The sequence below is a fragment of the Prunus avium genome, chromosome 8 (genome assembly GCF_965620075.1).
Source record: "Prunus avium chromosome 8, drPruAviu1.hap1.1, whole genome shotgun sequence".
NCBI classification, from domain to species: Eukaryota; Viridiplantae; Streptophyta; class Magnoliopsida; order Rosales; family Rosaceae; genus Prunus; species Prunus avium.
The window spans coordinates 8169056-8185646 of record NC_142291.1 but is presented as its reverse complement, the minus strand read 5'-3'; the positions used below and the strand labels follow the sequence as shown (position 1 = coordinate 8185646).

General features: G+C 36.3%; 2 protein-coding genes across 2 annotated transcripts; both read right to left on the bottom strand.

The window, feature by feature from the left end:
- Window positions 1–72: 72 nt before the first annotated feature.
- Window positions 73–1149, bottom strand: LOC110754863 (uncharacterized). The gene is made up of 2 exons (XM_021955983.2): window positions 963–1149; window positions 73–550 (listed from the first exon to the last, which is right to left on the bottom strand). The coding sequence occupies exons 1-2, from the start codon at window positions 1089–1091 to the stop codon at window positions 359–361; spliced, it is 321 nt and encodes a 106-aa protein (XP_021811675.1). The 5' UTR covers window positions 1092–1149; the 3' UTR covers window positions 73–358.
- Window positions 1150–11784: 10635 nt separating this feature from the next.
- LOC110754859 (uncharacterized) lies at window positions 11785–15471 on the bottom strand. The gene has a single exon (XM_021955981.2). The coding sequence runs from the start codon at window positions 15388–15390 to the stop codon at window positions 12058–12060; it is 3333 nt and encodes a 1110-aa protein (XP_021811673.2). The 5' UTR covers window positions 15391–15471; the 3' UTR covers window positions 11785–12057.
- Window positions 15472–16591: the final 1120 nt, after the last annotated feature.

Sequence of the window (16591 nt, the reverse complement as noted above, 5' to 3'; positions counted from 1 at the left end):
AAAGAAATCTATACGTCTTTCTGAATTCGTCCACACAAAAAAAAAACGTTTTCTGAAAAATGTCCCCTGAAATTTTAGCTGTGGAAGCGAAGCTCTCTATGATATCAGGTCAATAAGAACAAAATAGAAGTAAAGAAACATTTTTGTCGGCATAGAAGAAAATTTGCGGGGATAAGTCTACCGACGGATTTTCCGGGCTAAAAGGAAATTTGCCGGGATAAGTGTATCTCGACGACATTTTGTCAGCATAGAGGAAATTTCACAGCTTGAGATTCTTTGGAAGGGTGAAATAATGGAATAAGAGTTTAAAGGAATAACAGGGCTTTGGAACTGAATTGGATTTAGAGTTATGCTCTCACTACTTGCCCAACATGTGCATTAGCACGTCAACCTTCCCACTCACCTTCCAAAGAATCTTGAGCAGCTCCAGATTGCCAATTTCATCAGTTGGTGGCTCGTGCGAAGGAGAGGAAAGCAAATTCCCGCCTGCAATCAACGAGACAAGCTTATCCAGCTTGTTGTTTATATCATAAGCTACCTTAGAGAATCCCTAATGCCACAACAATCATTGAAACATCAGACAAGACTAATGAGAATTAAAAAAATGCTAGATATGGAAGAAACCCAACAACAAGAAGCAAAGCAATAAACAAACATTAAATTGAAATTGAAATTGTCTCAAACAGCCCCTTAGTTGTAGTGAAAGCAAACATTAAAGCTTCTGTTCTATCTCTCCCTCTTCAACTCTCACCCTCTAATAACCATCGCTATTCTACTCCTACTCAGACTCAGTTATATGATGATGATGATAATCATGTTCACGTTCATGTTCATGAAGCCACACAATTGATCTAATGGTCGTAATTACTCCGTATCGACGAAAAGTTTAAGAAATACTAATATGGAAGGAACTGTGAGACCAGAGAAATAAGGAAATCGCATAAAAATGGAATAGAAGATACCATGTAGAGAGATTCTGATTTTTCCAAATCATATAGAACTACAAGATCGTTGTTCTCCTCAACACCAAGATCCGGCGGTGGACGAGGCAGATCGTTGTTCTCCTCAATAAAAAGCTCCGTACGTTCCATGGATATAGAGAAGAAGATGGCGGTGCTTGGCTTAGTTAGGGTTCTGAGAAGAGAAAATGTCGGCTCTTTAATATATGTAGATATTTTTTAGTTTTGATCCATCTAAATAAGTTGTGTATGCGAATAGAAAACAAGTAGCATTTTCAGTACAGTGGATTCATAAAGAAAGTGATAGTTGTTGGAGATCAAGCTTTCGATACTAACTGTTGGCACCCTATTTTTTATTTTTTATTTTTAAATCTTGGAAACAGCTTTGGGGATATCTCCAAATGATAGATTGTTTGTTTCTCAAGTTCATTGTGTGGAGCATTCTCATATTTCAATTTCAATTTAACCATAAAGGAGTTTTTCTAGATATTCATGGATCATAACTTACTGTTGATGTGTCTATTGTTTTACAGATTTACTTGTACTGTTTTACTGCTTGTGGTGACTAAGTAACATCTTAGATCACTTGAATGGTTGAGATTTTGTGGCTAAAATGCCTATAGGAAATAGCCAAGTGTCATACACACATTGGCAGATCAATTTTGTACTGATCCTGATGTAAATCGTTTTTTATATATATGAATGAGAATGGCTGGGTTGTATATCGGGCAAGCACAGTCAGTTTTGTAGAGAGAATTTTGCTGTCCTATCTTCTCCTTCCCTCTTCTCCCTAAAATCCAAATCAGTACCTAATATTCCAACATGGTCCATGTTCGTTCTTGAATCTAGGTGTTGATTCCGCTGCGGGTATTCGAAGATTTCAACGCAAAATCTTCATATCCTAAATCGATTCAATCTCACATGGCTGGTTCAGTTGGAAGGGAGTCACGAACAAGTCTATAAGTTAAGAAAGGCTCTCTATGGCTTGAAGCAGGCACCAAGGGCTTGGTATGGTGACATTGACACTCATCTACTCAAGTGTGGATTTCAAAGAAGCATAAGTGAAGCTACATTATATGTGAAGATCAAAGAAGGTATGGGTGCGGTTATTGTGTCAATATATGTAGATGATATTGTTTACACTGGAAGTTGTAGTGAGATGTTGGAAGAGTTAAAGGAGGATATGATGAACAAGTATGAGATGACTGATCTTGGCTTGTTGCATCACTTCCTTGGAATGGGAGTAATCCAGAAAGAAGGGAGAATTTTCATTCACCAACAGAAATATGCCAAGACTCTGCTAAATAAATTTGGCTTGAAGGACTGCAAACCAGTGAGCACACCACTGGTTCCAACTGAAAAGCTTAAAAGAGAAGATGAATGTGAACTTGCAGATGAGGAGACCTACAGGAAAATAGTTGGAAGCTTACTGTATCTAACAGCAACTAGGCCTGACATCATGTATTCAGCTAGTTTGCTTGCTAGATTTATGCATGGTCCTTGAAAGAAGCATTTTGGAGATGCAAGAAGAGTATTGAGGCATGTACAAGGAACTCTGGACTTTGGTATTGAATATGAGTCTAGAAAATCAGCTATGTTTATTGGATTTTGTGATAGTGATTGGAGTGGTTCAGAGGATGATATGAAAAGCACATCTGGGTATGCTTTTTCATTTGGCAGTGGTGCATTTTCTTGGGCCTCAGTGAAACAAAGCAGTGTTGCTTTGTCAACTGCAGAGGCTGAATATGTAAGTGCTGTTGAAGCAACAACTCAGGCAATCTGGCTAAGATTTGTGTTGTGTGATTTTGGAGAGGAGCAACTAGAAGCTACACGAATTATGTGTGACAATACTTCTGCTATAGCTATGTCTAAGAATTTGGTGTTCCATCAAAGATCAAAGCACATAGGAAGAAAGTTTCATTTCATCAGAGATGCAATTCAAGGAGTGGTGGATCTGATATATTGCAGAGCTCAAGATCAAATTGCAGACATCTTCACAAAGGCAGTGCCAAGGGAAAGGTTTTGCTATCTGAGGGAGTTACTTGGAGTTAAATCAGTAAAACATTTAGAAAGGAGTGTTGATGTGTAAATTGTTTTACATATTTACTTGTACTGTTTTACTGCTTGTGGTGACTAAGTAACATCTTAGATCACTTGAATGGTTGAGATTTTGTGGCTAAAATTCCTATAGGAAATAGCCAAGTGTCATACACACATTGGCATATCAATTTTGTACTAATCCTGATGTAAATCGTTTTTTATATATATGAATGAGAATGGCTGGGTTGTATATTGGGCAAGCACAGTCAGTTTTGCAGAGAGAATTTTGATGTCCTATCTTCTCCTTCCCTCTTCTCCCTAAAATCGAAATCAGTACCTAATATTCCAACGCTTACTAGCCTATCCGCAGACGCTTTCACGCCTGTGAGAGGCTTTTTAAAAAATTAAATTAAATTTATTTTAGAAAAAAAAAAAAAAAAAGTAGTTGTGTTCCATAAAAATAGGATCCATGATCTGATTTTTCTTTTAATATGAAAAAGTGTGAATTTTTCATATTATCCTCATTTAATTAATAATTTCAATTCTTAATGTTTGCATTAACCAAGTGCATTTTGCTTTATATATAGATGTTCTATGGCAACCTGTTTGTACCGTATTTGGAAAATGGGCCAAAAAAGGTTTGATTCTCATAAAAGATTTATTAAGCCCATGCCCAATATCTTTCAATATCTTTTGTTTAGAAAAGACAAAAGAACCTTTTTGATTTTGGGCCAACAGTGGGTAAAAATTTAGTAGAGGCCAGCAGTGCTGCCTTAACTTTGATCCACACTAAAGTTAAAAAAATTGGTAACCGTTACACATCGACCCACGTGAGGGTCTGAAGAAGGATTGTCACCATTAATGGCGACTTGACAGCTAACTTTGGATAGCAGCCAAATATCATCTTTTAGCTTTCATCATTGGGAATTCTTGCATATAAATATAGAGCCTCCGCAACATCAGAAAGGGACTCTCTCCAAAAACTAGACGCAACATCTTGAAAAATACTTGAAAAAGCTCAAGATCTTTTCAAATAAGCTTACTTAATATTCAGATAACCATTTGACAACTCCTGCGTTTATCTTTTGTCGCTCTGCCATATTCATGGTATGATTTCTTTTAAAATAATCAGTTTGAATTGTTATAGACATGTGTATTGCTCAAACTGAATAGAGAAATCTCTAGTTTTTTCCTATATTGTAATCGGTGTTTTGAATTAGTTAAATAGAGAAATCTGTGACTCTTATCTTTCCTTTGCTGTTAAGTTAAAATTGGATAGAGAGATCTTGAAATTTGTCTTAGTTATTTCATTAAATATATGCTATTTAACTGTTTTTACATATATCCTTATAGAATAGTCTACTTTCCCGCCTTTATTTTATTCAAGCCTATTATTCGGACCCAAAATTGAGGTCAAGGCCCGAATAGGGCTATGTTAGTCTAAAAGTAAGGGCTTGTTCAGGCCCAAACTATATCACTAGGCCCGAATTGATTAAAATCTTGACCCAATCTAGGGTCATTTGGATTTAAGTTAGGTTTCTAAACCCAAATAGGGTAACATTAACTACAACGCAGGTTTCCCTCGTGTTTGATCAGGTACAGTTCGTATCTATTGAACTGAACACATTTCCCTTTGGTTTCTCAGAATTTATGAAAACATTGTTGTTGGGATTATTTGCTAATTGTTCTTGTGATTGTTTGCTTTTCCTTCATCTCTTTTTCTATTACCGATTTCAAAACTTAAAAACATAAACATATTTCTAAAAAGTGTTGATAGATGAATGAACAACCAGATGGATAAATAACCCACTCTGAATATATACCAAAACCAAATCAAAATATATGAATAGAGAAAAAAAAAATCATATCAAATCTACTCAAGCACTGAATTGAAAGCGATAGAGAAAATAAGAGCAAATGAAACAAAACAAAAAAAGATTTTGAGTATTTAAGAGCATGTTCGATTGGTGGGTGGTGAGATTTGAGAGTATGACATGACTTGATGAATCGAAGAAAGAAGAGTCTTCGCCCTTTTTTGTTCTTTTTTGTTCTCTAATGGGAGTTAACAACCATTGTTATGTTAAGTCAAGGGCCACATGTCAACAAATTAGGCAAGGAGACAAGGAGGGCACATGCAATTTGGGTACAGGTGATCTGAAGTCCTTAAAAGGGAACCAGCCTACTTGCTTTTTTAAAAGATGAGTGAAATCCCCCAATTGGTGTGCATCGACTTTTCGTTTAAAATTTGAATTTTCAGCCGAATCCCCAAATCTGAAATTTGTTCAACATGCCAGCCGGTTCAAGCACCAATGCGAATCAAGGGTACTCCAATGGGTAATGAGAATATGCCCCTGAATATCCAAAGGTCCCCTCCACCAACTCTTCCTCTTCCAGCCTCCTCTGCAAGCGAGGGGGACTCCGATGATCCCGCTCTGGAAATAAATGATATGAAGAACAAACTGGAACACAACTCCTCCTTTGGTGCATTATTGGACTGAAAAGTGTGTTGGAACTGAACAGAAGTTTGCTTATTTGACGCAGCAAGTTAACAAAGCGCGTTACAAAAAAGAGAAGCACATAATTTGTGTCCAAAGAAGAAAGCACAAAGTAGAGGATTTGCATATGACAGAGGAGGATGCTATTTACGAAACTTTGAGCACCTACAAAGGAGGCGACAAGCATGGCCAGGCAATGTCTGTGGCTTTCAACAAAGGTTTTGAGAAATTCTGACGATTCGTTGCAGATGCCCAGATAGATATTAACTGGGACCCCATAACCCCGTCTACTGCATAGGAAATCATCTCCAATGGTGTCCACCCAATGGATCACAGCCACCAACCAATAGATGCCTATAATGATCGGAGGGAGGAGAGAGAAGAAGGCCTCATTCTAGTGCAATAGTTTCACTTATAATTGCTTTTCACGCAACAGTTAGATTAGATTCAACGGTGTTCTCATGTAATGTTCTCATATAGGTGTTCTCACTAGATAACCGCCCCAAAAGGGTAAGCCTAATCAATTAAAAAAATTCCACAAACAAAGAAGCCTAGTCAAAGCTTGTCAAAACAAACAACCATTATGCATGATTAGATGTGTCACCAAATTATTCAAACCGGTCAAATGAGAACTAGGGTGACGAATGGCAGTCACCAAATTCATATTATTCATACAAGGATTCTCTGCCTCTCTTGTTTTTATTTGATTTTTAGTCCCAACATTTGTTTACAAATTCAATTCTTATATTGTATTAACAGTCTCCGTCACATAGTCCTATTGGAATCTTGATATTATTAGTCCCTGAACTTAGACCCAAATTGCATTTGAGTACCTCAATTTCCAAAATGGTTCCCTTGGTCCTTTAACTTCACTTTCATAGGACAAATGGTCTTACCGTCAATTTTATTAACTTTTTCTGTTAAATGCAGGGGCAAAATGGTATTTTTATATTAAAACCAAAAAAATGAATAAAAAATCATATCTTTAAAATAACAATAAAAGAAAATCAGATAAAATACAACAAAAACAAAAAAACAAAAAAGTTTGGGGGGAGTAGAAATCGGGATAGGGGGCAGAGAGAGAGTTTAATTTTAATTTTTTATTCATATTTTAATCAATTTTGATACAAAAATACCATTTTATCCCTGCATTTAACAGAAAAGTTAACAAAATTAACGCCATGACTATTTGTCATAACGAAACTGAAGTTGAAAGACCACGGGAACCATTTTGGAAATTGAGGTACTCAAATGCAAATCGGGTCTAAGTTCAAGGACTAATAAAACGATTAACCCAAAATCCTGAAAATCAGTAGTTAAACTCATAAATAACAAAATCTTAAGCTGTTTTATAAAGACAAATAAAAAATTCCAATCACATATCAACTGCTGTAAGATCAGATCTTCATTCTTTCTCTTTTCATGGTTCAAATTTTCCTGTCTATCTTTTGATTCTATGCAAGAATTGCATAGAAATGAACCAGACATAAGAAAAGGACGGCACAAGCTCTAGCACCAGTTCCTTTACACACACACACAGATCAAAGCTCTAACTAAAATTTGTTTTGCACATAATAATAAGTGACCAAAAAAATCAGAAACCGATATGAAAAACTTCTTAATCTCAATTTTTAAGATTGTCATTAGAGAAAAAAAGGGGAAGTGAAAAAAAAAAAAAAGATGAAAATTGGGGTTGTAGATTATTGGTATATAAAGAAATTGTAATTTTTGTGTAATTGGATATGTTCTTGTATGTGAATCTTTTTAATGAATTAATTTTTTTCATCAGACAAGAAAAGTGAATGTTTGTTTGGTTTGTTAATAAAAAATAGTTATAAATCGGTATTTTAATTACTCTACTATATAGGAAGAGAGATCAAATTCGAATACAAGAGAGTGAATGACTGAGACGGTAGTTTTTTCAGCATCCTGCATTCTTACTCGATTTAAGATGTGACCAAGACAAGGTTCTCGACTCAAGGTATGAGTCACAAAATATGCTTTCCAAATAGCACTGTATAACATCATATTACTTTATGAGGTATGTTCACCTTCTTAATACGTTTAATATAGTCTTAAGCTCTGTTCACTTTAGATGTTCTAGTGAACTTTAAGGTTTCATCTTTAGAAACCAATCCAAAAATATTAATCTCTGCTTCTTTTGCTCACATTCACCTTCGCATTAATTTCGTCAGGATTACTTCCTGGAATATCTGGCATAGCCACTTTAAACGATGGCGGCCAAGTTTGAAGGATTCCTTCTTTGGTTTGATTGTCCATATTAAACGACTTATCAACATGACCAAGAATGGTAGGAAACAAAACTAGTAGAACTTGATAGAGTGCTGCTATTTCCACCCCGCAGTCCTATTTCCCCACCCACCTTATCTTCCCACCCACCACGTAAATTTGAAAAAACATAATCCTATTTTTACACCACCATTATTCATAAAATACCATTTAATTATTAATTCAAGCAAATTCTCCTTACTTTCATTCAAAGCATACTTCAAACCTTCAACCCCTGTCAATCAAAATGCGTGGGATCCTCTGTAAAGAATTATTAAAAATTAAAAAAAATAAAGAAAATCGCTCTCAATGTTCATCGTCTCTCCACAGAACGAAAACAATAACGGAGAGAAATGCCAGAATTAGAAAGAAGACAAAGAGCAAATTGAGCAAATGGAACAGAAAGCTTGTGCCCTTGGGTTTAGAAACTGAGAAATATGATGGAATTGGATTGGACCCAGTTGGAAATTTTGAAGCTTTATTGGACTTTTGATTTGGGTTTGGTCGGGATGAGGGAGAGAGGGAGGGGTTGGGGTTTGACAAGGATGAAGAAGAATAGATGTTTTTTTAATCTAAAGTCCTTAAAAGTCATTTTACAAATAGATAAATTTGTTTTTAAATTTTGAAGATAAGGTGGGTGGGGAAATAAGACAGGTGGGTGGAAATAGTAGCACACAACTTAATATTATTTGATGAGTCTATAGAGAAGAATCAATTCCTACGAATACGATAGTCTTTCTTCAAAACGACTTAATATTTTCTAATCACATAGGATTCAGATGGATCAAGAATATGAATTTCAAGAACGGAACTCAAATGAAATGAGGAAGTGGATGGTTGGGTTTTTTGAAAAATTTCTTCTAATTTTTCTAAAACATATAAACCAAAGTTCTTGAAAATTATTTTTCTAAAATCCTTTGAAACTCTTGTTCATAAATTCCTTTGAAAACAAAGTTTCCTCTGATACAATTTTTCAATCACGCCCCAAAATCGAGACACGTGACAGCACGCGTACCTTGAGGATCCCGAAAATATAACACCTAAGCCCGAGGATTATACTCCAAAAATTCCCAAAATATGCTAAGCCTTTTTAATTTAAATAAAATGTGTTGGATCAGAGTTATCAATAACAGCTGAAAAATGAGTAAAACATTATATAAACTTTATTGATGATAAACCAACCCTAGAGGTCAAGGAAGTGCATCATCAATAAAGATTATATAATGCTTTATTCATTTTTGAGGTTGTTTTTAACATTACCAGAAAAGCATTGGAAGCCAATGTCGGTAATAATGATTGGTGCACTTGAAAGTGGCAAGTCCACCTTCTGTGAACATGTCATGCACTCCTTAATCCGTTCTTGGGTTCAGTGGCGGAGCCAGAATTTTATGGGCAACCCTCTTACAAAATATTTATAAAAGAAATTCAAATTCACAATGCATTCCAAAGTAACCAAAAAGACTAAAACATCATAAATAATACATATATAATGAAATCTTTACACTTTTTTTCTTCTTTGGTAATCTATAAATTAATCGAAACATCCATTGAACTCAATAGAGAATAATTCAAATTTTCACAAACCCTAACAAACCATAGGCAAAGAGAAAAAAAAAAAAAAAAAAGAGAAATTAACAATATTAATTAAGGGAGTGAACCCAATTGAAACTTGATAATTTGGCAACAAAAAAGAAAAAAAAAATTAACTTGATAATATATTATATGGAGAATAAGAGAATAAATACCCACAAATCTAGAGAAATGGGTGAAAATGACTATTAGATTTGAAGGACTTGTGTAAAAAATAATAATATGTATACTAAAATTTTAGAATATTGATCTAAAACATGAAAAAAGATGTAAACTTGAAGAGAAAACATTAGAAAACATTAGAAGTATTATAAAAGATCAATCTCGATCTCTTGGACTCCAGGGGCCCAAGAGATTTGTGTTCACTATTCGTTGGATGTAAATTCAACGACTTACTCATTCTTGCACTCATTTTAAGAAACTTTTTTGAACCGTAACCACAATTTCTTGAACAGCTGTGGTCCAAGCGATCAGAACTGTATAAAAGATATTAATATATAATCTTTTTTAAGGGTAATTACATTTTTTTGTCACTAGGGTTATGGTCGAATTTAAATTTGGTCATCAAAATTTTAATTTTTTGATTTTGGTTACTGAGGTTAGCTTCGTCAGCAAATCAAGTTGGCAATTAATTGGCACGTGTTGCGTGCATACAAGGGCATTATTGCCTTTTCCCCCACCCCATCTTTCTATGCCCTCTCTCCTCTCGCACAATCAGAGTCCCATTTCTCAAAAATTCTGTCTCTCAAGCAAAACCTCAAACCCATAAATTCCATTTGATATAAAAAACCCACGAAGCTTAAGCATTTCCTTTGCACACCCATGAAGTAAAAAAGATGATTCAACAAAACCCAGAAAGCAAAATTGAAAATTTTCACAAACCCATCAAGGAAAAGCTCAGGAATTTTGAGCTGAAACACCCCAACCTCCGCCGTAGATCTATGGTAGGGTTGAGTGGGTGTGCGAATTCGGAGGAGAATGGATTCCGAAGAGATTGGGCAAGTCCGATGAACTAGTGATTCCGGGGAAAAATCAAGGAGAGGCGGTGAGGAGTGTATATGGGTGTGGGTTGCGTTGGAGTGGGATGATGAGGGTAGGTGGGTGTGGGTTTGGGTTCAAACAAAACCCCTAGAGGGAGAGTTGGGGAAGAAACAGAAAGGGAAAAGAGAGAAAGGGAAGAGAGAGGGGGTTTTTGGGTTCGAACAAACCCAGCCCATTTAATTGTTCTTTATTAGTTATTTATTTATTTTTTTGCTTTGTTTTTTTTAATTTAATAATTGTTTAAATGGTGGAGTTTCAATTGTGCCCCTGCATGCATTCCCCACATGCGTCTTAATTGATGGAATGGGTCAATTGGATTTGATATGCTCTAACCCCAGTGACCAAAATCAAAAAATTAAAATTTCAGTGACCAAATTTAAATTCGATCATAAACCTAGTGACCAAAAATGTAATTACCTCTATTTTTAATATAAAAGTAGGGAGGGGGAAGGGCTGGGACCACATTGGTTTGCCCCTGCCCGGGTTCACGTTTGTCGGGTCTCGCTTTATGTCTTCCGAGCACAATGTGTTCAACAAAATGCCTCAATATGTTTCAAATTACTATTTTCAAAATTTGATACGATACACATGATTTGCCTCAATTTGTTTCGAATTACAAATTAAAAACTTTATAGAACACCCCTTTCAGAAATCATAAATTTAAACAGTAGCGCTACGGGTATCAACTTATATACCAACTTTTGGTTACCAACTGATATGGCATATAACATGGATTGTCATGTCACGTGCCACATCATCAATTTTAATTTAGTTAATTTAGTAATTTTTTTATAACTATTTTCATTTAAATCATTAAGCAGTTTAACAATCCCTCCCCCGCCACAACAATATTACCTCAACACCATCGCCGCCACACTATCATCCTTCAAACATCTACGGAGCCGATATGGCTTTTCTCTTTTGCTGGTTTAACCACGGCCTAGAAATTCCAAGTTGATTTGGGGAAATACTATGATGGAATGGAGAGGATGATATGGCACCACGGATTAATCTCAAATAGTATTCAGTTCCATGGATATGCAACCAAGCAACAATATTTTTCCAAATTTGAAGGGATATGCCCCCGATTTGGGTTGAATTAAAATGGTGAGAATGAATTTTGTTTATTTAGAAGATGATAAAATTAAATAAAATTAAAAGAGATGATGTGGCACATGATATGACAGTCTATCTCATATGACACATCGGTATGTAAAAGTTGATATACTAGTTGGTGCCTATAGTATTATTGATATTTAAAACTTAAATGTTAAAATAATTCCTATATTTTTATCTATACCGATCAATTTAGTCTCGTGTTATAAATATGACAAAAGTTCTAATTCCGTTTAAACTTAAATATGGTAGAATTGGAAAAGCCCTCCCTGATTGTTGCTGGCTTGCCAGAGTCATACAATCATAATTTTTGTGATATTTGCTACATTCCACAAATATAAAATAAAATATTAAAGATACACACTACATATTTCCACGACTAACTAGACTCTTGACCAACCAAAAAAAAAAGCATAATTAAATTAAAATATGAAACCAGAAAGGCAGGCACAATTCTTATTTCTTGGATCTTAAAATACCTTAGGCACAACAAGGAGTCCAAACTTGCATTGTTCCTCCTAATCAATTCAACGTCTCCACCACCTTTGATTTATGTGAACATGTCTTCGATGAACACCAATTCTTTCCTCCAGCTGAGGGAATATCTTGAGAAGGATGTTGTACATAGCTCTGTAGTACCACTTACTCCATCTCTTGCAGAACACGAGTGACCCAATGGCAACTCCAAAGCCAAATGTAAATCCAATTTCGACACTGATAAGATCCCAATTAACCTCATGATGATGTCCAGAATTTGGAGGCCTTCCATTCACTGTTGGTGGTGGTGACAATCCTGCTTTGTTATCCACTGTCAAAGGAGGCCCCCATAGTCCTTTATTACCTGTAAAGGAGGCTTTTGGAAATGTTGAAAACTGAGTGCTAGTTGGGATCTTGCCGACCAATTGATTATTTGAGAGATCCAAGAACGAAAGGAAAGAAAGCTTTCCCAACTGTGGTGGAATGTGCCCGGTCAGCTTGTTCTGTGACAGGTCCAAGCACTCGAGTGCGCCCATGTTACCAAATGAGGATGGGATTTCGCCTGTGAAAGCATTTCTGGACAAGTTAAGGGAATGTAGTAATTTAAATTCTCCCATTTCCTTAGGCATTGGTCCACTGAAATTGTTGCATGAGAAGTCAATCAAGGTGAAGATAGAAAGAATCTTTACCAGATTCATCTCTGAACCTTTGTTGGTAACTGTTATACTTATACCATACTCAAAGCCCAAAAAAACTTCCGTTGGCTCACGGGAAATTTGCGTTGGATGGTTGTCCATGCCCGTTGGAGAATTAAGCTTGTGGCCTTTGATTGTCAATGGGAAACCAAATTCGGTAACCATCATTTTCTGCCATGTTCTCCAAAGTATTCCCTGTATTTCACCACTGAAATTATTGTGAGCTAGGTCTATGATTTGAAGCCCTGGCCAGGTGCCATTGGTGTTGAGACATTCAATACCTCCATAAAAGTTGTTGGACCGCAAAACAAGGACACGCAAGGTGGAAATGCTCTTCAACAAGCATGGGAAGCTATCTGTTATATTATTGTTTCCCATGTTTAAAACCTTCAACTCAGTGCATTTAGCTAGAGATTTTGGAACCTGGCCACGTAACTGATTTCTACCGATCTCTAGAATTTCCAATGAACTATCTTTAGAAACTTCAACATTAGAAATAGTTCCAGTGAGTTTGTTTCTCTCTAAGTTAAGTACACTGATATCGCGTATTGCAGTCAAGCATTGGGGAATCATGCCACTGAGAGAATTATTAGACATATCAAGAATCTGAATATTTGGGGCATTGCATATTGATGTTGGAATGAACCCATGCAAGTTATTGCTCGAAAGAGAGAAGAACAGTGTGTTTGTGAGGACATCACCAATATTTGATGGTATAGAGCCGAAATTATTTCTTGAGTAATCCAAATACTTGGCAAATGGTAGGAAAGTGGGGATTTGTCCCTGAAGTTGATTTGAATGAAGGTCAACAGTTTTCACCGTAGAAATATATAAAGGAGGTTCCAGAGTAACCAAGGAGTTACAAGAAAGATTTAGGGAATCAAGTTGATTGAAACTCCAAATCCAATGGGGTATCTTGCCCTGGATATGGTTTTCTGAAAGGCTCAAACTGGATAATGTGGATTGATTTCTCAAGAAATATGGGATTGTTCTCAATTTGTTAGCAGCCAAATTCAATGAAATAATTTCAGGAAATGAGGAATATGAGGAATTAGTACCATTGTATAAACTCAGCAAGCTATTGTACGAAAGGTCAATGTTCATAAGATTTTTCAGCTGTTGAGGGCCATTGAACGGAAAGGCATTGAAATTGTTGGAAGAAAGAAGAAGTGATTGAAGGCCTCGAAAATTAAATATAGAAACCGGTATTTGTCCTTCCAAATGGTTGAAGCTTAAATCAAGGGTATATAAGTTGGAAGAGACATTAGAAAATACAAGTTCACCAGAGAATTGATTGTAGGAAAGGTTTATTTTTGACAATAAGGGAAGAGAAAAGAGCGACGACGGGATTGATCCAGTGAAATTGCATTTGAAAAGATCTATCCTAGACAACATTTTGAGATTGCCAATTGATTCAGGCAGTGACCCTGAAAAGTTTGTCTGGCGTAGAATCAACAATTGAAGAGATCCATTATTCTTGGGGAATTCTGGCAAGGAACCACCAAGTTTAAAATTATCCGAAAGGTCAATAGTTTGTAGAGTAGGTACCTGAAAGATCTCTTTGGGAAATGTTCCATTCAACTGACAATTACTGAGACTCAAGGAAGTCAACTTTGAAAAATTGGCAAAGAATCCTGGAATTGGATCGGAGATGGGGTTCCTACTCAAGTCCAAGTCCCTCAGGTTTGGAAAGTTGGCAAAGGATCCTGGAATTGGACCGGAGATGTTGTTCGACCTCAAGTCCAACACCCTTAGGTTTGAAAAGTTGGCAAAGGAACCTGGAATTAGATTAGAGATGTGGTTCAAACTCAAGTCCAACTCCCTCAGGTTTGGAAAGTTGGCAAAGGAACCTGGAATTGGACCGGAGATGCTGTTCAAGCTCAGGTCCAACACCCTCAGGTTTGAAAAGTTGGCAAAGGAACCTGGAATTAGATCAGAGATTTGGTTCTGACTCAAGTCCAACTCCCTCAGGTTTGGAAAGTTGGCAAAGGATCCTGGAAATAGACCGGAGATGTCGTTCCAATTCAAGTCCAACTCCCTCAGGTTTGGAAAGTTGGCAAAGGGTCCTGGAATTAGACTAGAGATGTGGTTCAAGCTCAAGTCCAACACCCTCAAGTTTGAAAAGTTGGCACAGGAACCTGGAATTAGATAAGACATGTGGTTCCTACTCAAGTACAACTCCCTCAGGTTTGGAAAGTTGGCAAAGGATCCTGGAATTGGACCGGAGATGTTGTTCGAGCTCAAGTCCAACACCCTCAGGTTTGAAAAGTTGGCAAAGGATCCTGGAATTGGACCGGAGATGCTGTTGCTGCTCAAGTGCAACACCCTCAAGTTTGAAAAGTTGGCAAAGGAACCTGGAATATAAGAGATGTAGTTCCCACGCAAGTCCAACTCCCTCAGGTTTGGAAAGTTGGCAAAGGATCCTGGAATTGGATCGGAGATAGTTTCGCCGCTAAGGTCAAGACCAACAACATGCCCATTGCTAGTGCAATTAACACCACCCCAAGAACAACAGTCGGTGCTTGAATTCCAAGATATGAGCGGGGTTCGCCATGAAGGTTGATCAAATTGAAGGCTTTTCTTCAAATGGAGTAACGATTGTTGCTGGTCTTTAATACATTGGCTATGAACTGCAGGGAGGAGGATAATGAAGCAGAGGAGGAACAAGTAATGCAGCAAAGTTTTCATTTTGGAAAAACCTTTTACTTTGAGAGACGCTAGCTGATGAGGGAAAGTTTTGATGAGAAAGAAAGGTTGTGCTGTCTTTAATATATACATATCATTATATGTAATTATATGCATGGTAGAATAGAATTGGAAAAGGACACCACTTAGCTTTGATGAGATTAAATCTTTGTCGTCGCTGATGGCTTGACTTTGAAGTCTTCTACCAATATAATCTTGTAGTAGTAACCAGGAAAATGGGATAGAACAAAAATAATGATGTTCCTGCAAAAAGGCCTCCACGAGAATCATGGTTGGCTTGACTTGTTGACTTAAAGGTCTTTCTTTTCTTTTCTTTTTTGAATTGAATAAATCATACAAATAATAGAGTGAGTAATCATATCTTTCATGATTATACTTATATATATTTGATCTTAAAAAGCAACTTTTAAGCATCAATCTTAGGATTATGTCAATTTTATCATTATTGTTTAAATTAAATAGTTTGTCGTTTGGATGTCACATTTAAAAGTGCTTTTACACTACATAAAAGAGCTTTTGATATTTTGTTGAGTGTTTGGCTGACACAGTAAAAACGCTTTTAAAAGTACTTAAAACAAATTTAAAGAATTCCAAAATATTATAATAAACATAGGAAATAAAAATTCACAGGATCCTAAAATAAAAACACGACTTAAAAAAGTATGAACTTCACCAAGTATAATTTTAAATCATAATCCTTCACAAGGTCCGCTTCAGTTGAACTTTGTAATTTTCCCCATGCTTAACTTGTAACCCTCTGTAGGTTTGAATGTATTGTTTCATTAATTAGTGGGTTTGAATGTATTGTTTCATTAATTAGTGGGTTTGAATGTATTGACTACCATGCACCTGTGCATCCATACCCTACTCAATGTGCATTAGTGCAAGTTCTCTGTTTCCAACTGTAGTTTAGGTCCTGTTGGATATGCCTCCCGTTATTAGCTCATGTATGTTTTTCTGTTTGTTTTCATGTAGATCTGGCACGGCGTGACAAGGAGAGAAGGGAAAGAAGACAGAGGTGGGTCTAGGGCTCCATTGCTGCTGCCTTAACTCTTGGTACTGCAGCCTTGGCATACTCTTATATCCCGTCTGTTGGTTTTTTTGGGTTTTAATATGAGAGAAAAAGAGAGAAAAAAAAATAAAGAAACGGTATTTTGGTATTTTAAAAAATTAAATATGGGTA